The sequence below is a fragment of the Prionailurus bengalensis genome, chromosome A3 (assembly GCF_016509475.1).
Source record: "Prionailurus bengalensis isolate Pbe53 chromosome A3, Fcat_Pben_1.1_paternal_pri, whole genome shotgun sequence".
Taxonomy (NCBI): Eukaryota; Metazoa; Chordata; class Mammalia; order Carnivora; family Felidae; genus Prionailurus; species Prionailurus bengalensis.
This window is the reverse complement of record NC_057354.1, coordinates 139,937,908-139,960,718: the sequence shown is the minus strand read 5'-3', so window position 1 is coordinate 139,960,718 and position 22,811 is coordinate 139,937,908. Positions and strand designations below refer to the sequence as shown.

Here is a 22,811-nt window from a genome sequence, read left to right as displayed (position 1 = left end):
CGTGAGCAACGTGCTTTCAAAACTCATTAAAATGTGTTAATAACAGTCACGAAGTCAATTTTACAGCATCGTACAGCATTAACGTATAAATTATGTGGCAGTTCCTTATGAATATGCAGGGAATAGTAGAAGCAACTTTAAGAATGTCAATTAGGCAAATGTATTCTATCATTTAAAAATTTTTACCTGGAAAGAAATAACTCATTTGAAGGTTTGTAGATTGAAGAAACACTAGATACTTGTGTGTCTGATGCAGAATTATTCTGTGTCCCCTCTGGGGCCACCGGGAGGTGTTCCCCAATGAGATTGAAGGACGCCAAGATAGTGCATTTCCAGCCTGAAGTTGCTGCTACATTCCAAGTCAGATGTGGCCGGAGGAAACAAACTGTCAACTCCCAGGACTCGGGAAAGGCATCAGTGGCCTGGGGTTACAGACCTTCACGCTTTTCTTCCACGTTGCAAAGGCTGGTTAGTTCCATTTTGTTGCCTGCTGGCTGGAAACGCTGAGATTTCATCATGGATCATTTTTCCCTTCCTTGATTTCTGAGTCGCCGGGAAGAGCGTAAGGATCAGGGGATCACGTCTCATTCCCGTCCAGGGAGGTATTTCTCCGGAGACAGGCAGGCACGGTGGCGGCTCCGAGTGTCACTCCACATCCCTCCCTTCCTATCAGAGGGTCTCGCCCCTCCTGAGAGGCAGGGAAGATCCTTCAGCTGGGTCCGTCCACCTGAGGGCCTCCGAAATCAGCAGGTTACGTCGTGGAGCATCTGGTTCACAGAGCAAGGAGTTCTGACCGAATAGGCGTCTGCTCCGGCCCCCACCGCCTGTCTGTCTGCCTTTCCTTTTAAAAGGGGTTAGGCTTGTAACCCTTGGATTATTTTCTTAAGACATCATCACAACAGGGGCATTGCTTGCACATATTTTTTTTAAGTTTATTTATTTTGAGAGAGAGAGAACAAGCCCACACCAACGGTGCGGATGGGCAGAGAGAGCAGGAGAGAGAGAATCTCAAGAACGTTCCATGCTCAGCATGGAGCCGGACGTGGGGCTCGGTCCCTCAACCCTGGGATCATGGCCTGAGCTGAAACCACGAGTCGGACCCTCAACCAGCCGAGCCCCCCAGGTGCCCCACCTGGGCGTATTTTTGAGACAAGATTCTGATCTGACCAGTCTGTGGTGGGTCCTGAGGTTCCCAGGTGATGGCAAGGCTGCTGGTTCACGTGGCCTCAGTAGTAAATTTACTCAAATGTAAAACCAGGATCTCTGAGCCCCTTCCCACACTGGCTAAGTCTGAATCACCCCCATGGGGCCAGGAACCTGCTTCAAAGGTGACACCTGCCTGCATTCAGGGTTAGTTCACAACTCTAGGAATGTCCACTTCTGAGATTTCATCCATCACTCACCGCTGTCCTACAAACCTCCAAGGCTGAACTTTCTATTTCCCTTCTAATTATACAAATACACGTAGATGCCACCCATCTTGGTTTTCTTGGGGACAGCCACGTCCTAGATGGCCCCTGCCTGGGAGCTTGTTGGCTTTAGTGTTGGGTTGGTGCAGCCCAGATAGCGTCTAGAGTCGTAACTAATAAAATAGAAGGTGGAGGCAGCCCTGACGGGCATCACGAATATTCTGGAGATAATTTACGTCAAGCGGAAACTTAGGAGTACTTTGTGTTTGTGCTTTGGCTGAGCCAGAGAAGGGTTCACGTAGCAAAGCTTGACAACGGCCAACACGTGCACTGAACAAGTATGCGTAGCCATGCCTATTTACAGCAACAGGGAACTACTAAGGAAGGACATTCTGAATAATGCCATTTTTTTCTTTTTCACGGTTCTCCAAAAATAGGCAGCATTGTTATAACTGGAAAAAATTAAAAATTGTGTCTGCCTTCATTGCTGCAGCCTAAATGCTCTACTTTGCCCCCAAATTACCTTCCAATTATGACTGTGATTGACCTTCCCACCTTTATATTTTACCATTTTCGTGTTTTGTTAATCACAGGAGCAATGACTGACTTACCTCTGGATCAGTTAATATGAAGTGGCAACATGCCAGTGTAATTTCACATCATTAACTATTCGGTGAAACATTCTCAGGTGATGGGCTCGAAATGCCTGGTTACGTCCCAGTATTTATTTGGTGGAACAATTTCAAGAAGGTCACCAACTACGTACATCATGTACTTTCATTTCAAAGACACGGTGAACCTCTGAGTATTTTCATTCTTATTTGTGTGTTTAGTGGCTGCAAGGTAGCCACCGGGTAAGCAATCACAGTCAAAATTTGTTACAGTGTTGAGTATTTCAGATTTTTCTACACGAAATATTTTCATGTACAGCATGTAAGTGAACATGAATTGCAGTCCATAGAACACCATTCAAAAGTTGGACGATGTCTTCATTATTATTGCTAAAATGGTTGTGAAATGCAATCAGGCCAATCAAAAACATGTTCGATTAAATTGGTAAGTCAACAAATTTGTATTCGTTTCTGGAACAGAGCAGACTAGTGAGTTATCCTAAGTCTCAAGACTGGACACGCAGCACACTGTCACACACAAACTAGCCACCCTCTCAGTAAGCTCCCCAGACGGGACCGAAAATTGGTCCATAACTTAATGTATGAGGAGTCCAGAATGAATTCTAAAACCGTACCCAAGTGAGTGTAATAGATGAGCCCCTACGTTACCGACTTGTGCTGTGAGCACAAGTTTTCTGTCAAATCCCCTGCCACAGGCGAGGTTTGGTGTCCTACTGCCCTACTCATGGCGTAGAATTTAATTAAGGTAAAGACACGTTGACTCCATTGCTGTAAATGTTTAAGTTTACCCAACTGAAAGTAATCCAACAAGCATGCTTGTTTTTGTGTCTCCTTTAAAATTCTTCCCAGCTTTATGAGGTACAATTAACAAATAAAATTGTAAATAGTTAAAGTGAATAACATGATGGTCTGACATATGTGCCTGTGTAAAATGATTCCCACAGCCGAGCTAATGAGCACATCCATCACCTCACATAGTTGCCTTTTTTTAAACAAGAAAATGCTTATGATTTATGTATGTATCTTATATTTCTTGCAGGTAAGCACATTAGACTGGGTACGGGCAGAAAAAACCTACAACCTCTGTGAGGTACTATTTAAACTTCACAAGGTAGGTATCCTTTGCACGTGAGATGCGCTCATGGAAGTAAGATGTGCCTTTGGGTTTAAGAGTCCATTGAGATAGTAAGATAACCTGAAAATCTTCTGTATTCATAACATTTCCCCATCCTGAAACTTGCCATCCTGCTGTTCACGCAGATGGATGGATGGATGGATGGATGGATGGATGGATGGATGGATGAGTTGGTGGGTGGGTGGGTGGATGGATGGAAGGAAGGAAGGAAGGAAGGAAGGAAGGAAGGAAGGAAGCATGGATGCACGGATGGATGGATGGATGGATGGATGGATGGATGGATGGATGAGTTGGTGGATAGATGGATGATGGATGGATGGATGGATGGATGAGTTGGTGGGTGGGTGGATGGATGGATGGATGGATGGATGGAAGGAAGCATGGATGCACGGATGGATGGATGGATGGATGGATGGAAGGAAGCATGGATGCACGGATGGATGGATGAATGGATGGATGGATGGATGGATGGATGGATGGATGAGTTGGTGGGTGGGTGGATGGATGGATGGATGGAGGGATGGATGGATGGATGGAAGGAAGCATGGATGCACGGATGAATGGATGGATGGATGGATGAGTTGGTGGGTGGATGGAAGGAAGGAAGGAAGGTAGGAAGGAAGGAAGGAAGGAAGGATGCATGGATGCACGGATGGATGGATGGATGGATGGATGGATGGATGGATGAATGGATGAGTTGGTGGATAGATGGATGATGGATGGATGGATGGATGAGTTGGTGAGTGGGTGGATGGATGGAAGGAAGGAAGGATGCATGGTTGGATGGATTGGTGGATTGGTGGGTGGGTGGATGGGTGGGTGGACCGGTGGATCGATAGAGTGTGCACAAGTGTGTATGTGCACACATACTGGGAAGAGAGTGTTTTAGTCACTGCCTCTTACAGTAATATGTTCCAGGATCTTAGGTGTATTGTTGTCATTGCCATTGTTTTTAACAGGTCAGATACAGACCCCAGCTTCCCAGCTTTTCTTTTCAAAGTCTGGCCCAAGCGGACCAGAATGACTGATCAAATATTCCACGTCTATTAGAGGGAAAGTATTCACTGGCTAAGAAAGGGCAAAGTTTTACCAATAACATCCATCCCAAGCTTTCGAATCACCCAGTTCCAAAGTAGCGAACCCATTGCCACGAAACAAGTTTTCCGTTTCTCCTGGGCTGACACCTCATCTGGGACTCATGAGGTCAGGGGTCGGGGTTTCCCGGGAGCGCTCTGTGCGACTCCTGCTTGCTTGCAGTTGTCACGCGTTGACATGTCGGAGAAGAAGACAACTGGGGATTTGAGTGGGGATTGCACCAGGCTACACCAGCCAGGAGACACGGGCGTCTCACGGATGGGCTTTTAGCAGACCTCAGGTCACACTGAATGATACAGAGGTTGGGAAATGCAAAACCTGGTCACTGAGCGGCTCAGGGGACTCCGCCAGGCGGGAAGAGGTCAGTCCCACCCCATCCCGGTGACCCGGAGGCGCCTGCTTTGGGCCCAGGGGTGCTCCCAGCTGTGACTTGTGCCCAGGCTGGGGGGGAGGCTTGTCTCTGGCCTCCTGCCCCTGCTCAGTGAGAAGCCAGGGCCATCACCACCCATCACAGGGGAGGAGACACGGGAGGCGGTGCCCTCGGCCAGCTGTCCCGGACCTGCTGACATCTGGCTGACCCACAGTCCACAGGCAGGAAATGAATGCACCCAGTGAATGTGCCGCAGAGGGTCTGCTGTTGTGTGTGAAGCACGTGCTCTCAGTGTAGTCGGGGCTGACTCTACCACCTGAAATTTTACTTTGTTTCTTTATGCCTCAGTTTCCTCATCTGTAAAATGGGGTGATAATAACCTGTTGTCGTCTATATTTTGTGACCCTCTGCAGGGTTGTGTTGATTGTGTGATGACCAAACGCCCCGGCCATAAGGAAGTGCTCACCGAACACGGCCTTTTTAGGGCATGTTTGAGGTCCCCTCCTCCCCTCTGCATCCCGGGAGCCGTGATTCTCCCACACCACAGGGCCAGGGATGCACCTGCCGGTGATTCTCAGCCTTGTCTTATGGGGAAATCAGCCGGAGGGAGCTTTAAAGCAAAGCTAATGGTTTCATTTTATTTGAGATGTGGCCCAGACACCTGTGTTCATTCTGGAAGTTTCTGCAGAGCTAACATGTGGTGCTAACATTCTGCGGTGCTAAGTCTCGTGTCGTGTGTGCAGCATTTGTGCTTTGACACCTCCTTGTCAGTAAGTATCATTTTACAACACTAATGAATTCCTCTGCGTCATTGGATGGAACCTTCGTGATGAGAGGCCTGGTTGTATTAACAACCTTTACAAAACCATGAGAATATTAGTTGTTGTTAACAATGCCAGTAGGGATCATAATTGTACGTTAATTATACCTCCTTTTTTAAAATTTCTTAATGTTTACTTATTTATTTTGAGAGAGAGCGAGGAGGGGAGAGGCAGAGAGAGGGAGAGAGAGAATCCCAAGCAGGCTCCGCACTGTTGGCACAGAGCCCAACGCGGGGCTCGATCCCACGACCTGTGAGATCATGACCTGAGCCAAAATCAGGAGTCAGACGCTCAGCCTCCTGAGCCGCTCAGGTGCCCGTTTCTTCCTTCCTTTCCACTCTCCTTTCCACAGTAGTTGAAACTCATTTGCTCCATTAGTAAGTCACGCACTGAAATGTGAAGTCAGAGACCTGTGAGTGTGATCTGGGCGTGTGAAACAACACACATTGTCTCAGGAATCATCCGTCCCACAGCTGGTCACGAGAGGAGTCTGATTTCAGCCTAAGGCCTATGGCCCCAGCTGAACCGCACTCTGCGGAAGGTCTCCTTGCAGGCCCACTAGTGGAGGTCAGTGGAATTCGGTTGCTGGAAGATGCTGGACTGGGGGGGGCTCGGCTCCTTGCTGAGTTGGCCAGAGGCCACCGTCTCCACCAGAGACAGCCATTTCCACCATATTCTGTTGGTGAGAAGCGGGTCACTAAACATATATGACACAGATGACGTGTGATACACATCCTCTATATGGTATGTAGGTATGCACACGTAGGAAGAGACCACGTGAGGCCCACACTACGGTACTGGCCACAGCGTGGCGGGGAGCAGACTGTCCTTGGCCAGACCATGCTTGTTGCTGGGGGTGGGGGCGGCTGGTCAACCCTCAGGCTTCAGTGAGGTATCAGAAGTGAGTTACATACACTTGGAGGGAAGCTGTCTCCAGACGTCCCCTAAAGAGGCCAACAGCTAAGCCTTGACCACATCATCTGTGGCACGAGTCTGGGAGACGTGTCCTACCAGCTGGGGGCTTCCCTTCATTCTGGGGACGTTTCCGTCAAGGACTAATTTCTTCCAGCAACAAAACAGCCCGGATGGATGGAGAGCTTTGACTTTGTGGCAGATGAGGCCCAGGTCAGGGGTAAGAGGCACAGCCTTGAGGTCCGAGCCTCTCCGCAAGGGGAGGAAGCCGTGTCTGAGTCCCGGTACAGGAGAGCGCTGTGCCCCAGGTGGGACGCTCCTGTGTCTTTCTCACGCAGGAGTGCGCACAGCAAAGTAGGAAGTCTGTACCGAAGCGGAAAGTAAAAATATATTCAATGCCGTTTTTCATGTGTTTTGTCTGAGAATTTGACCCCCAGGAGTCATTAGTCAAAAGTTAGAAGTTTTGAATGAAAATTTAATGTTTTAAATTTTGATATGCCTCCTTAAATGGAAAATGTCCTCAAAAATAATTTTAAATTTAGGTCTGGAGTTTTAAGCTGCATGTAATAATAACACCTACGAGGGAAATACGTCCCCATAATACTATTATCACAGTGGGAGAAGGAACCATTATGTTGAAGTGATTCTCGTGACAATTTATACGTGTCGATTTTCATTCATCGATATTCCACGAGATAATTGTAGAGGAAAATTTTATGTCTTTTCCCTTTATTCTACAAAAGTTCCACATTGTCGCATTCTGGCTTTTACACGGCTTTCCCGCGTCTGAGGTGCTCTTTTGGTGTCGGGATGTGTTTCAAAGACCGTCATTTTGTACAGACGTGCTTCGTTAATAACTGTGCAGCCGTTTCTGTTTTTATCCAGCATTTCTTCCAGGAAGACCAGTAAACATGTTGTGAAATGATTAGCAAACCATTACATTGGTCGGGAGAACAGCCACAGCACATATATTAATCCCATATGGCGCAAATAATAATAATAAGGATAATTTTGTAGCATGGAACTTCTTTAAAAAGGAGATCGTATTCTGTCAGTCGAATGTCTTATTTGGATGTCCTAAATGGCAATTCTACAAAATGATACCCCCTTTGGTACACACCTTTAGTTGTGGATGATCATTGTGCACATACAAATCTAAACTTATTTATAAGCATTTAATTCGCTTTTCAAAGGTTGAAATAAATGTACGATATCAGAAGAACTGGCACCATCAGCAACAGTTGTTAATGATTTGCGTCAGAACGACTGTTTCCAAGTACGGCCATTAGTATTCCATCCAGGAATGAACCCTGTTGTTGTATGTTTGTTTCTCTGACTTTCTTCTAAGAAATGACTTTTTCTGGTTCTTTTTTTGTAAGTTCATTCATTTTTGAGAGAGAGAGAGACATAACACGAGTGTGGGAGGGGTAGAGAGAGAGGGAGTAGAGAGAGGGGTAGAGAGAGAGTGTGGGAGGGGTAGAGAGAATCCGAAGCAGCTCCAGGATCTGAGGTGTCAGCACAGAGCCCGACGCGGGGCTCGAACTCACAGACCGTGAGATTGTGACCTGAGCCGAAGTTGGATGCTCAACCGACTGAGCCACCCAGGCGCCCCTACTTTTTCCGATTCTTCAATTACGTATTCTCTATTTCAACTCTCATCACAAATAGATGAGAAAATTGCATCCATGGGCTTTGATTGCACATGTAGGTTGTACGCGGCTCATAGACAGCGGCAAACAGAAGCGCCAGTCGACTCTGGGGAGTCTGGCGGAAGAGGAGGGGGATGTGTCCTCCAACGGAAGAATACCCAACCTGAAATTTTTCGGTTAAAATTTAAGTTAACTCACATTTGGCAGAGGATCTAGATAGCAGCATCTACCTCTGTGGGGTGCCTGCCCAGGGCCTTGCTAAGCCCCCCGTTTACATCGGAGTTAATCGTCTCGTACGGGGAGCGAATCCTCCTTATCTTCGGGCTCAGAGCCCATAAGCACAGGGGGCTAGTAAGTTCCCGACCCGGGGTCATCTTAAATCCTATTCTGTTCCACTCCTTGGGACCCTTGGAGTCCCTGGAATCTGTCTAGAGTCCGCAGTAAGAATTTTCAGCCTGCTCTCCGGTGGCCCGCCAGGCAGCTGGGACCCCAGGGAAGGGGCTCCTGTCCTCCTCCGTGAATGTCTGGAAGCCCCTCCCTTGAGCCGAGAACTTGCACCTGCATCAGGGAGGACCCTGCACAGGGTTGGGGGGGGGGGGGTTGGCTCCAGGGCTTTGTTACAAAGGGCAGGGGGTCTCTGAGGGCTGGGGTGGGGTCGGGAGAGGGAGCCCGGGCCACTGTGTGACCCAGTCAAAGTGAGCAGTCTGTCTTCACGGTAGGACAGAGTTCTGCAACTTGGAATAGTCCTGACACCGTGCAGGGGCACAGCGTTCCTGGATGTTTGTGTTCCTCGGACGTCCAGGTCCTGGGGGGTGGGGGGAGGGGGGAGGGAGCTGGCCCTTAACGGGATTTGCAGCTCCGAGGGGCTTAAAACCAGGTGTTCTAATGCAGATGCTGTGGGTGCAGCCGGGGAGGGGGGAGCCACTCACCTCCCAGCCTGGCGGCTCATTTCCGAGCCCTGTTGACTGAGTTATCGTCTCACACGGAGGCCACAAGAAATGTCTGTGGAAATGAGCTCCATACGGACCACTAAGGTCACTGACATTAATGTTGTTTTCTGTGCTTCAGAAAGTAATGTCATCCCCGAAATCCTTCCGTGTTCTTCCCTGGGACTTCCCAGGCTGCTCCCAGAGCGATCTGTATTTCCTCGTATTTGTCCGTAAAGGCAGAGCTCCGCTCACTGGTTTGAGTGGCAAACACGTTACTCCTTGAAAAGTGACCTTGCTCCTCACAACTGATCTAAATAAGTAATTCAAGAGTCACATCGCCATGTAGGTGAAAATCTGAATTCTGCTCCTTAAGGTAGTGGCCATTTGGAGAATTATAACAATATCACTGAGCAATACTTAGAAACCTAACATTATGTATTTTAAGTAGTCTCTTAAAACCGTCTATTTAAGTAGTCTATTAAAAACCCCACTACGTGCAGAGGTACATGTGCAGACACTGCATTTGGAGGGGATAAAACCCACAGGCGGCATACAGAGTAGCCCTAGCAGAACTATTTCTCTTTCGCGTTCTCTGCATTGATGCAATAATTTCAAATGTGCAAATAAGTACATGGAGCAAATACACAGGAGTGGGAAAACTCCAGGTAATTTTTAAATGTGCTCTTTTTGTTTCGTTGTCAGAAAAGGGGACGTGCGGGGTTCTGTATGCTTACGGGGCCGGCAGGGGGTCCGCTCCTGCTCCAGGACTGGCCCCGACTGTCGACTGTTGGAAGCCCACCAGCCGCGTGTGAGCTCAGACCCCGTCTCTCCGCTCAGCAGCGCCTCAATCACGACGTGCTTTTGTGCAAACGCGTGAGGACCTAACAGGCACGGGGGGCACTGGTGGCTCGTGCTTTCTCTGTGCTGCCACTCTCAGCGCCTGACCCCCTCCTGTGCCTGCGTCTTAAAGCCCAAAACAGCCTCAGAGGTGGACAGCTAACCCTTGGCACAGAAAGTCCTGTGTTCCTCCTATGGAAATACGAGCTCCCGGTGTAACCAGGGACAGGAGAGCGCGATTGGCCGTCCCACTGGCGGCATCGCCCACACAGACGCTTCCCGAGCCGTCTCCTTAGGTCGGCGGTCTAGACAGTTAAGTTCAGTACTTGCAGACCCGATTTCTGAGACGTTGTGTCGGTGACTAGGATGTACTCGTGGTTTATGACAGGCAGTCTCATGTGAAAGATCGGGGGGGGGGGTCCAAAATCAGGGCGCAGTCTCTGTGCCCAGGGTTCGTTTAGGGCTAGGAACACACACCACACCCGCACGTGCACAGGCACGCACACACATGTGCACCCGCCTGTGAGGCAGGAGGAATCTGACCATGTGCAGGTGCAAACACCGCTGAGGACCAACAGCAGGGACAGGGCGCACAGGCGAACCCTGCAGAGACGTCCCGAGGCCGGAGGAGAATCAGGAGCCCCCAGAACCCACGAGCCGCCTGCACACATCCGTAGTCTCTTTTACCTGCACACCTGAGCCACGGTGAACACCGGGGTCCCTTGGCGAGGAGTCTGCCCTCTGTCCCCTTCACTGGACAAGGTGGTTGAGGCACAGTCCACGTGGAGGATCAGCGCCTGGGCAGTGCGGGTGCGCGTGTGTGTGCAGATGTGTGTGCGTGTGGAGAGAGGGATGAGGGGCAGGTGCAGGCCGGAGCACGCTGTGAGTAGAGGAAGGTGCATGCTTACGTACATGTGTGCGTGTGTGAGTATGCGTATGCAAGTACCTGTGTGTGTGTGGACGGGAAGAGGGGCGTATGCAAGTATGTGTGTGTGTGTGGAGAGCAGAAGAGGGGCGTGTGCAGGCCAGCACACAGAGGGAGGGGAGACTCGCCGGGCGCTGCCTGCCACGTGCAGCACTGCGTCCCCTGAGCATCCAGTCCTGGGCTGTGCTGACCCGAGACCAGTGAGGCCCAGAGTCACCCTCTCCTTAGCTGCATCCGCCACCGACTCGGGAAGGAAGTGCACACACCCGATGTCTGTGTGCACCCGATGTCCACCGCATCCAGGGCTCCTCTGCCTCAACCTTTGCTCTCAGGATGTTTCTGGACATTGGTTCTGTGTGGCCAGGACCCTGGGATGATACAAGTACGCCTTGGACGGCTGGGGGTCCTGCGGTGCCTCAGGGGGGTTCTGAGCAGGGGTCCTTTTGCCCAGGACAGAAGAGCCGGTGATGCCCCGCGACCCGGCGGCGAGGGGCCTGGTTAGGGCCGTGTTCATGCCAGATCAGGGCACCCGGGTCCCGTGACCAGACCTTCCAGTGAGACGCTGAAGCGGACGCTGTGGTTACCGCTACTTTAAGTGAAAGCTGCTTTGGGTGGGATTTACCTAAATCTGTTTCGGGCTCATTTCCACAGCTGCCACGTGGGAGGACGGCCCTGCCCTGAACGGGGCTCCCCGTGTGGCCGGGTCCACAGTGGCTCCGTGTCCCCATCTGGTGGCCGTGGGGCCTCGGCCCTCGGCCGGGACCCCCTCCCGCACTAACGCCCTGACGCGTTCTGTTTTCCAGCTCTGGCGGGCGGACGACGGCTGGCTCCACGAAGACTGTCACCTGGGTCCTCCCGGCTTCGCGCCCCAGCGGCCGTTCAGCTTCAGCGTCCTGGTCGGCCACGGCCAGAGTCGCGTCTTCAGCGTGGACCTGGGGAGCGAGCTGGCCGCCTGGGAGAGGTCTTTCCAGAGGGCCACTTTCAAGGAAGTTCAGAGAAGCAGGGTAAGCGCCTCCCACCCTCCCGCGGGAGAACTCGGGTGGGGCGCGACCTCGCCATCAGGTGCGCCGCCGTTCCAGACAAAAACGAATCTTTGAAAGCTGAGCATTCTGACCTGAGCCACCAGGTCAGCGTCCGTGGCAGGTGACGGGTCACCACGGGAGAGCACGAGGGGGCGCATTTCACGTTTGCAGAGAGCCACGGGCTTTCCATGGAGGGGGCGGGGGGCACGTCCACGCCCCTGACGAGCCACGCTGCCACAGGCTGCTCCCAGCAGACAACGCAGGTGGCTCATTTGCGGTGAAGTCCCCCGGGCGTTTGTCACGGACGAGGCACCCGGTGGCCTTGCTCCCGCCGTCAGGACCCGAGGGAGAACATGACGTGGTTCACATGACTGAGCTTCTGCCCTTGTCGGCGGGGGACAGAAACGTGCGTCCGTCAAACGCGTGAGCAGGCAGGGGTCGTGACCCCCGGCGTCGTTAACGGTGGGACCCTTCGCGGGCAGAAGGTCCACGCGGCGATGTCAGGGAGGGGGCTTCCCGCCAACCGTGCGGCCACCTCCAGCCCCGTGTCGTCGGCCCTGGTGCAGAGATCACGCCTCGTCTGGGAGCGCGCGTTCTCAATGGAAGGCCCCGCGTGGCTTCGACTCTCCAGCGGCTGCTCGGGCCTGGGGGTCCCTGACTGGGCGTCACTGCGACCTGCCAGTCTGCATGGCGACGTCACACTCAGATGTTCCTAGAAACACACGTCACAGCTTCCCCCGGGCCCCCCTCTCCGGCTGGGCGGCCCCCGGATGTGGTTCCGTTGCGGCGAGCAGCCACGTGCCAGAGGCGCCGGCTCGGTGACCCCAGCAGGCAGGTGATGCAAGGGTCCTGAGGCACTGAACACCGACTCGCCTGTCGCGGGGACTCGTTGGCCCATCCGGCGACTGTTCACAGCCCTGAGCCCTGAACACAGACAGCGGAGAAATGGGAGCTTGAGGGACGCTCATCGTGACCACACTTGCAGCCCCAGAAAGTGGGAAGAAGACGGCATCCTGCGTCACCGCGTGTGCCGGGCGGCTGGTGTCCAGTGTCCCCAGCTGTGCTGCAGGCAGGGGGACATCCCAGTGTGTGGGGGACGGAGGCGTCGCGGACGGGCACCCCAGGAGACGCACCCTGATGCCCCGTGGCCACGGAGGCTGCAGGCCGGTCTCGCCCCTGCCGGTCGGAACAGAGCGTGGGTCCGAACCGCCCTGGGTGGATTACGGTGCCTCTCCTTAAAGAACAGACTTTCTCCCCTGGGTCCAGAGTGGGGACGGGACACCCGTGCTTGCGTGGTCGGGAAGTCCCTCCGGAGGGGGTGGCGGCTCCCCTCGCAGGGTCCTCGGTATTTGGGCGAGTAGGGAGAGGGGAGAGCCAGAGACGGGCTGGCGGGGCAGCGGGTAGAAGGGAAGACGCCGGGTCCGGATCAGGACGGGAGGGCAGCGTGCCGGTGGGTTCCGGGGAGCCTCTCCACAATCCAGGATTGGGATGGCGAGGGCCTTTCACGGGCAGGCGAGGACGAGCGTGGCCGCGACGGCGACCGTCGGTGTGAGGGGTCGGCGTGTGTGGTGGGGTCTCCGTGTACAGGACAGGAAGTTCCCCCAAGACCTCCCCAGTCTGAATCGTCACGCCCACTTTCCGAAGCAGGATCCTTCGCGATTCCTGCCCCCTGGCGTGGCATCCAGTGCCAGGGACTCTGTCCCGATTTCTCAGTTTTCTGGACTCGGAGGCGGGAAGGACGGCAGACGTGCTCTGGAATGTGTGGCCAGTTTCTTCCTCCGTGAACTTGGGCAAAATATTTCCCTAAACTCCTTCGCTTCCTCTGCAAATTAACGATTATAGTGTGCACACGAGAGCCACTCTGGGAATTACACTAATTTGTTTTTAAGGTTTTTTTAATGTTTATTTATTTTTGAGAGAGAGAGACAGAGCACGAGCAGGGGAGGAGCAGAGAGAGAGGGAGACACAGAATCCGAAGCAGCTCCAGGCTCCGAGCTGTCAACACGGAGCCCGACGCGGGGCTCGAACCCACAAACCGCAAGATCATGACCTGAGCTGAAGTCAGACGCTTAACCGACTGAGCCACCCAGGCACCCCTGGGAATTATGCTAATCTTAACGTGCCCCCGTGCCAGGCCGTGTGCAGTTTGTACCCTGTGTTAATCTTTTAAAGTAAATCTGAGACGCGACCCTGTTTTCTGTGTTCTTTCTTTCACGGATGAGAAGACTCACGTTCGGAAGGGCTCAGTGGCCCCTCCGCAGCCCCGTGCATTTCTGCCTGATTCAGCGTCTCTCCTGTTCCTGGCTTGGACTCCGCCCCTCCCGAGGCCCCGCCTTCAAACCCCGAGAAGGTTTACACGTTTGTGACGTGTTCTCCTCCCATGTGCGAGCTTCATCCCCCCGGCTGTCACCGCATCCCTGCTTCCCCATAAGGACGTCAGGAAGAAAGTTCTGGACTTGAACTGGTGGCCCGTTTCCTCACAGCAGCGTCTCAGGGCACCTCAGCGGGGTCAGCACCCCACAGAGAAATCCTCCAAATCGGGGGTGTGCCAGCAGGTGTTTACAACCCCTGCCCGTCTCCAGCTCAACACGTTTAACTAAAGTCGTTTCCAGTGACACCTGTGTCACAGAACTCCACAGGTGCCCTCAGGCACCAGACGGAAGTCCTCTGGCTGTACATGCCGTGTCGCCTGCAGGCCGGGGTCCCGCCGTGACTGTCCCACTGTCCTGTCCCCGTGCCGTGGTCCCGCCGTGGTCCACGGTCCCGCCGTCCACTCTTCAAACAACGTTTGCTCCTATCTCGGCATCGGGTGCGCGTGGTGCTGGGTGACGTGCAAAGTGCTGTGCGTTTTGTGCACATCAGTGTACCTAAATTTTAACTATACCAGCCACATCCTGTTGGAATTTAAGAAAAACGAAACAGGATCTGTGTCCTCGCAGCAGCCTGCGGTCTGAGTATCTGCATCGGGTGGGCTGCTTCTGAGCTCACAGGACGAGGCACCGAGACCCTCGCCGTCCTACAGACAAACCAGGGCTTGCCGGCCCCACCGGCCGAGCTTTGAGGTCCCCGTGTCTGCTTAGACCGTCTCCCCTGCTGGTCGTGGGACACCTGCCGGAGCAGCGGGGGGTGCTTTCCGTTCACAGATTTTGGTTCCACAACAGGTAACTGTGCTGGTTGTTGGGCCAGGACGATGCTCAGACGGGGCGTGTGGCCGGCGTCCGCACTCTGCGAACCCTCGAGAGCGGGTGCCCCTCCCACCAGCCTCCGCACCTGCAGCCTGTCCGGCTCCAGTAAACGGAGACCGTGTAAAGCTGAGGTCATGACTCTCGAGGAAACATAAGGTGAACACGTGCCCAAGGATGTCATGTAGTTCCTTTATTACTGAGGGAAGTCGGGGTTGTTGGCACAGTCCACAGAGCCCTCGGGAAACCCACCGAACGCAGACGCTGTAACGCGGGTGCTTCCAGACGCCCCTGCTGGGTAGATGGAAAACCTGCTCGGCAGGGGGGGGGGGGTATAGCAGCCTCCTAAACCGGCCCTCGGGTGGCTCATCCCGCCGGACGGAGGCGTCTTCCGACTCTACCAGACAAAAAACAACCAAGTTAACTTTTGCCGCTTGTTAGCTGAACGTCACCCGGCCGATGATTTGTCCTTTTTTGCTGGAAAAGAATCTCCAGACATCATTCCTGCACTCACACGCATGTGCACACACACTTGTTCTCCTGTCTGTCTTGACAGGAGACGTGGCCGGAGCCCGGGCCGACCTCAGGGCAGCGTGGGTCACTCTACAGTCCGACGTCCTGTGGCCTCAAGCAGCCGCTGAAGCCAGAGAACGAACCTCTTCTAAGGAACTGGAAACAAACAACAGGCAGTCTGACCCAAAGTAGGCAAAGAAATATGATAAGTCGGAGTAGAAATCAGTGAACTAGACAGAAAACCAAAGAAAAACAGAAAATCAGTGAAACTGAAATTTGATTCTATAAGATCAAAAAATTAATGAAAGTCTTGCCAGATTGATGAAAAGGAAAAGCATTAAGAATGAGGGACAAAAGGTCACTACCCAGATATTTAAAGACACAGTCAGGGAACATTACATAAACAATTTCTAAAAATTAACACAAATCTGACAACTCAGAATGGACACAATCCTTGTAAGACACAAACCACCAAGCCTCCCTCAAGGGGAGACGAGTTACCCAAATGATACCATTTGTGGTTTAAAAGTGGAGTTTTTGCTGAGTCCTTTCCCACGAAGGAAATTCCGGTCCCAAATGGAGTCATTGATGAGTTGTACTAAACATTAAAAAAAGGAAAAACTAATCACACAAACTAACCCAGAAAATTGGAAGTAGGAGGCAATGCTTTCAAGCTCCCACGAGCCCAGCATCACCCCACGGCCAGTGTTGGACAAGGTCGTGCCAAGTAAACACAGCTATGGACCATTGTCCTTTACGAGTGTAGATAAATATTCTAAACACAGTTTTACCTAATAAAATCCAGTAACTTCTTCTATAACAGGAATAATATGTCAAATTAGGAAAAAATTATCCTAGGAAAATACCATTGGTTTTATGTCTAAAATCAATCAAATTAGGGGCACCTAGGTGGCTCAGTGGGTTAAGTGTCCGACTTCAGCTCTGGTCATGATCTCGCGGTCTGTGAGTTCGAGCCCTGCATCGGGCTCTGTGCTGACAGCTCAGAGCCTAGAGCCTGCTTCAGATTCTGTGTCTTCCTCTCTCTCTGACCCTCCCCCGTTCATGCTCTGTCTCTGTCTAAAAAATAAAATAAACATTAAAAAATTTTTTTTAATAAAATCAATCAAATTAATCTATCAGGCTAACAATTTAAAAGAGAAAAATCCTATCATTATTTCAACAGACCCAGGGAAATATTTGACAAAATCCAACTTCATATCTGATCTAACAAACTCAGCAAACTAGAAATGGAAGAAACTTTCCTTAACCTGCTAGGAAGGCACAGAAGTGCCCACAGGTAACATCCTGCTTAGTGGCCAGAGACTGTGTCCCCGAAGACTGAGCATAGGCAAAGCTGTCCCCTGTCATCACCTGTATTGATATTTACCGAAGGCAGTAGCCAGGACCACAGCCAGAAAGATGAATAAGAGACACCAGGTTGGAAGGGAAAGAGTAAACTGTCTTTACCCACAGATTTCATGACATTCCTACTAGAAACTCAGGCAGAATCTGCAAGAGAAGGGAGTTCAGCTACAAGAAAAAGTTGCAAGATCCAAGGTCAATGTATAAACATCCATTTCGTTTCCTGATATAAAGAGCAGACAACAAAAAATACTTGTAACAGCATCAAAAATAGGAAATAATGTGGACAAATCTGAAACACATAAACGACTTGTAACAAAACTGCAAAGCGTGGCTCAGAGAGAAGTTAGAGGAAACCCACGTTAAGTGGAGACCTAGACTCGTTCATGGCCCAGAAGTCACAGAGATGCTAAAAGGTCAGTGACCCTGCCGCCGATCCATCGATGAGATTCCAGGTGCTGTCCCAGCAGCCTCGTATGTGGACTCTGACAAGATGATTCTAAACTTCATGTTGGGAATGGAGGGACAGAAGATGTCTTAGGTAACTGGAAAAGGAACAGCAAAACCCAGGGAACAACATTGCCTGATCCCAAAGCTGGAGAAGCTGGGGCCATCGCGACTGTGTGCGGTTGCCACAAAGACCGGCAGAATCCAGAATCCAGAAGTAGACCTACACAGACATAGACCACGTTCTCTGGCACGGAACGGCCCTTCAGGGGAGGATGGAAGTCTCGGACAAGTTCTGCTGGAACAATTGGGTATTTATGCAAAAAAATGGACTTTAATCCATACCCCACACCATCTATGAACATAGACTCAAAATGGGTCATAGACAGGGGCGCCTGGGTGGCTCACTTGGTTGAGCGTCCGACTTCGGCTCAGGTCATGATCTTGCGGTCCGTGAGTTCGAGCCCCGCGTCAGGCTCTGTGCTGACAGCTCGGAGCCTGGAGCCTGCTTCGGATTCTGTGTGTGTGTCGCTCTCTGCCCCTCCCCTACTCAGGCTCTGTCTCTCTCTGTCAAAAATAAATAAACATTTTTAAAAATGGGTCAATGGGGGAGGAGAAGGGGAAAAAAAGTTGGGGAGGGAGGCAAACTATAAGAGACTCTTAAAAACTGAGAATAAACTGAGGGTTGATGGGGGGTGGGAAGGAGGGGAGGGTGGGGGTGGGCATCGAGGAGGGCACCTGTTGGGATGAGCATTGGGTGTTATATGGAAACCAATTTGACAATAAATTTCATATTTTAAAAAAATGGGTCATAGAAGTATAAATGCAAAACTATAAAACTTCTAGAAGAAAATAGTAGGTAAAATCTTTCTGACCCTTAGTGATGCAAATGTTTCTCAGATACAAACCAAAACCACAATCCACATAAAAGGAAAACAATGATAATTTGGACTTCATCAAAATAAAAAAACGGTATTATTTGAAAGACAAGTGCCAGGAAACGTGAAAAAGATGCCAAAACGTGGGAGGAAATACTTGCAAGGCGTAGATCTCACAAAGGGCTTGCAGCCATAATCTATATAGAGATCTCGGAGCTCAGTAATGAGGAAAACAACCAAACCAACAAAATTTGGGCAAAGCATTTGAGTACACAGTCCGTGAGAGAAGATGTGCAGACCAGAAACCATCACGTGAGAATACGCTCAGAGTCGTTAGGAGGAGAGTGCAAATTGCACACCTGTTGGCAGGACTGAAATTTAAACGCCCGAGGACGGATACCACACGTAGGTGAGGACGTGGAGGGATGGGGAGTCTGGCACGTGGCTGGCGGTGATGTAAAGTGATGTGACCAGTCTGGCCAGTCCCTGCATGAAACGCACAGCCACCCTAAGACGGAGACATCCCGCTCCTTGCCTTGTGCACAGAAGCCTTGGCGGCAGCTGCTGTCCAAATCCTCAAACAACCCGCCTGTGCATCGACGTGGGACTGTTAGATACGTGGGATGTCAGGGCTGTCCACGAATGTCGGGCACACCCGGCAACGTGGGAGGCACTCCGCCTGACGAGAGAAGAGTACGTTTCCTGTGGGTCACAGAGCAGAGTTCTCGTTCTGATGAGGTCCGATTCAAGATTTCTTCTTTCCTGGCTTGTCCTTGGTGTCGTTTCTAAGATCTCCGGGTTTCGTTCCAGGTCAGGGAGGTTCCGTCCCGTGTCTTCCTCTAAAAGCTTTCTAGGTTTCCCGTTTACGCTGTCACCTGTGCCACGTGGATGGGACGTGGGTCTCCCCGTCTGCGAGCCCCTCGCACTCCAGGCGCCGCGGCGAGCCAGCCTTTCCGGGAAAAGAGGGAAGGTGGCTGTGGACAGCTCCGCGATGGCAGGCGTTTGTGTGGCGGTCAGGGCCGCGCGGTGGGGAGGGCCCGCTGTCCTCGGAGAAGCGGGCGCAGCCCCAGGCAAGCTGGGAGCAGGTGGGGCCCGACAGCACTGGCCGCACGAGGGGCCCCTTCCAGGCCGACCCGTTCGGAAGGGGGTGAAGTGGTTTCCAATTAGTAACACCCTCTGACACTTGGCGACACGAATTTAATTTACAGGTGATTTTATCAAAATCATGATTTCACTTATCGGATGTCATTAACCAGCACATTTTTTAGATACTCAGATGTCCCTTTAGTTCCAGCCAAATCCGGAATTGCTTTTTGGCGGGTAAATTCCGAAATGTCCTCTCCGCCCAGTTCATCAGAACATTCAAATGACCTCAGGTTCTGGCAGCTGGGCACAACACTCAGGCGTCCGCCTGCCTCACCTGGGGTGCGTCCCGAGGCACATCATCCCCGGCCCACAGGGCCCACCTGCTTTAGCCGCTCGCATTAGGGCCGTCGGTCCCTCCGTCCCCAGAGCTTCGCGGCTTCCGTGTTGCTGCTGCGTCTGGTCCGCATAGACCTGCGCGTAGGACCCGCGGGCCGGCTGCCTCTTCCAGTGCGCCGTGGCCCCGGAGCAAGTCCAGGTCGCGTTAGGGTTTTGTCCAAAGCAAGAGCAAACGAGTCCGGGGAGGGATTTAGGACTCTTCACATAAACGAGGCACAGGAAGTCTCGTGTGGGCTGTTCGGTTGTTCCCAAGTGTCTGGGTGTGGCTTGTGGTTTCCTGCAACCACGTCTGTGTTCTTGTATTCACTCTGCCAGTAGGGCGTCCCCCACGCGCCACATACTTCCTTAGATGTTTTCATCCGGGGAAACTGAGGCCCAGAAAGGTGCCTTCCTCCACGGGGTGGCCGGGCCCGGCCAGTCCCGAACGTCCCTTCTCGCCGGACAGGCAGCTGTGACGTAGGTTTTCTGGGCGTCACAGGTAGCGTGAAGTTACAGAGGCGTTTTCACCAGTCCTCACCAGTGTGCGTGTGCACGCACCTGAGAGAGATTTGCTGCCCTTTTAATATTTTTCGAATTTGTAGGAGACTGAGAAGTAACCTTGAGGAAGTCACTTAACTTTCTTACTGATTTTCTTCTTTCCGACACGATTGCTATTTCGTGTCCTGGAATGGTGCCGTGATGTGTAATTAATTGATGTTTGTAAAGCACTTGACATTGAAATATGCACCACGTAATTTCCTTAAATGCTTAAATCAATCTTCCAGATACATTTTTAAGAAATCTCAAGCTTGCGGTATTCAAAATGAAACACGTCAGTGAGAGTTTTGTGACACCACGTGGGGTAGGACAGATAGGATTTATGTCTCCTGAAGAAAATAAGCCCAGAGGACCCGAGAGAAAACCGAGCGAATGTTAAGTAGCACTTAGGTGAGATAGATTTATGGGGTCATTAAAAGGTAGTTACTGGTTCGTTACCAGAAGCACCAGTTTAATTGCACAATCAGGTTTCAGATTGTTTTCGTCGTGTGCAGGAAGCTTATTGGAATTTCAGTTTACCTGCTATGGTTTTGGTCAGATTTAGGTTGAAACGGTCAACCTAATTGTGTAGCTTATGTTGATTTTCCCTAAATGCGCAACATTTCCACAAGTGACCTGGAGGGGACTGGCCTCTCTTCAGGCGTCTTCGCTCCCCTCGCCAGACAGAGCGTCAGGGCAGTCAGGTGGGACCACACCATCTTCAGGCCTCCTCTGTTTTCATGTTAAAATCGAGCTTTTCTCTTAAAGTGTTACTCATTTGGTTGGATAATCTCTGTACTGTATTCACCAGTGACCTCACAATTAAACTCATTTGATACATTTACAAACTTTCTAGAAAGGTCTGATGACCATTATCCTGATACTAGCATGTGATTTCAATCAGGCTTACTGCTGAGTTACGTAAGCGTCGCATATGCGATGGTTGTCCGTGTGTGTTCAAACCCAGAAATGTGCCAGTGACCACTTCGTGCTGCTGGTGGGTGCGCTTGGGCTGGCGGGAAGGGTGTGTGGAGCCCACGTCTAGTGTCCGGGAGCACTTTCCGTCCAGCTGGGCCTGTCCCTCACCGAGGGTCAGGTTGCTGCCACCTGCTGGGGCGGTGGGTGCCGAGAGCGTCCGGCCAGCGCCACCTCCCCGCCGGGCAGAGTAACTTGGCGGGTGCCGGCGTGGGCTGTGCCGATGGCCGTGGGGGTTCGTGGCTTGAGCTGCAGTCGGGGCTTCCCGGAGCACAGCGCTCCTGAGAACCCGCTGGGGAAGGCAGGTATGACGTGGAGTCCTACGCACGTGGACATGTTTGCCTGTAGACGAGGAGCAGAAAGCACTGCCTGTGCAGATCGTTGGCACTTTTACAACAGTCGTTTCTGATCGTGGGGGTTTTGTGACTCGCTGACTGATGTTAAACTCCACTGCTAAAGACTGTTTTCTTGAAACGAATGCTCTTTTCTAGTCCAAAACATACACGTGCAGCTGGCAAGGAGAAATGCTGTGTTTCACGGTGGATTTCGCGCTGGGATTCACCTGCTCTGACAGCAAGACGAAGGTAAGGGGTCAGCAGGCACTGCCGGGGGCCGGGGCGACGCGCTGTTACGGTCAGAGGCACGGGCGTCGGGGTTGTGCCCTCACAGGAGCCCTGGCTACACGGTGCCCGCAACAGCACCTGCGCCATCAGGGGCTGGGTTTCCTGGGTCCTGCTCCAGGGAAAGACCACCCCCCCGCCACGCACTGAGGGAACATTAACTACCACCTGGAGTAAAACCGGAACATTCTGGTGCGAGTATGGCCCCTGTTACTGGTGGGCTCATCGGGTGCTGGTTCCCCAGATGCACAGCTGTGGCTGGTTTCCCTCATCCTGGATGTAAACCCACGTCCTGAGCAGCTGTTTCCACCAGCACCTCTGACAGGCCTGAGTCGTCACCTTAGCCAATTATTTTGTGACACAACATTTACAATATTTTAAAGTCCAAGCTGCTCGTTCAGAGCGCAGGGCTGGGAGAGCATCGGCCGGACCAGCACTGTCTGTGCCTGGCCTGTGGCCTGCAGTGGGTCGGCCCTGAGCCAGGGACACCTCATCTCCAGAACGTTCTCAAGGGTGTGTTTCCAGACCTGTGCTCTAAAACCTTTGAATACTCTCATCTACGAATTAATTCCTGCAGCCCCTTCAGGAGCCCCTCGCAGCTCCCACGGGGGTGGGCTTGTCTTCAAGGACGTCTGGAAATGTCTGGGGGCGTCTCTTATTGTCATGACTTGAAGGGGAGTTTCCGCCAGCCTCTAGTGGGTAGAGATCACAGATGCTGTAAATGCCCGCGATGCCCAGGATGGCTGACAACAGTCAGGGGTGCAGAGCGGGAGCTGTGATCTAAGTGGGGGGCTCCCGGCCGGAACCTCACTGTCGCCCTCCTCGCAGGAGCACGGGAGGCTGGGTGGAGCTTTGACAACAGGGGTCCTGGTGCTTAGAACAGCAGCAGTCTCCATTTGCAGGGACACTGAATGCAAAAAGGATTCCGTGTGCTCCATCCAACGTCAAGGCCACAGCGAGGCCGTGGACAGGCTCCGTGCACAGATCTCTGTGGACAGGCTCCGTGCACAGAGCTCTGTGGACAGATCTCCGTGGACAGGCTCCGTGCACAGATCTCTGTGGACAGGCTCCTTACACAGAGCTCTGTGGACAGACCTCCG

The 22,811-nt window shown here is 52.2% G+C and overlaps 1 protein-coding gene across 1 annotated transcript in view; it reads left to right on the top strand.

The window, feature by feature from the left end:
• Positions 1 to 22,811, top strand: part of SNTG2 (syntrophin gamma 2) — a 138,313-nt gene that overhangs the window by 97,711 nt on the left and 17,791 nt on the right. Inside the window, exons 12-14 of the mRNA XM_043604659.1 lie at positions 3,081 to 3,152; positions 11,518 to 11,718; positions 21,583 to 21,675. Of these exons, the coding sequence (XP_043460594.1) occupies positions 3,081 to 3,152; positions 11,518 to 11,718; positions 21,583 to 21,675 (366 nt within the window). The remainder of the gene's footprint in view (positions 1 to 3,080; positions 3,153 to 11,517; positions 11,719 to 21,582; positions 21,676 to 22,811) is intronic.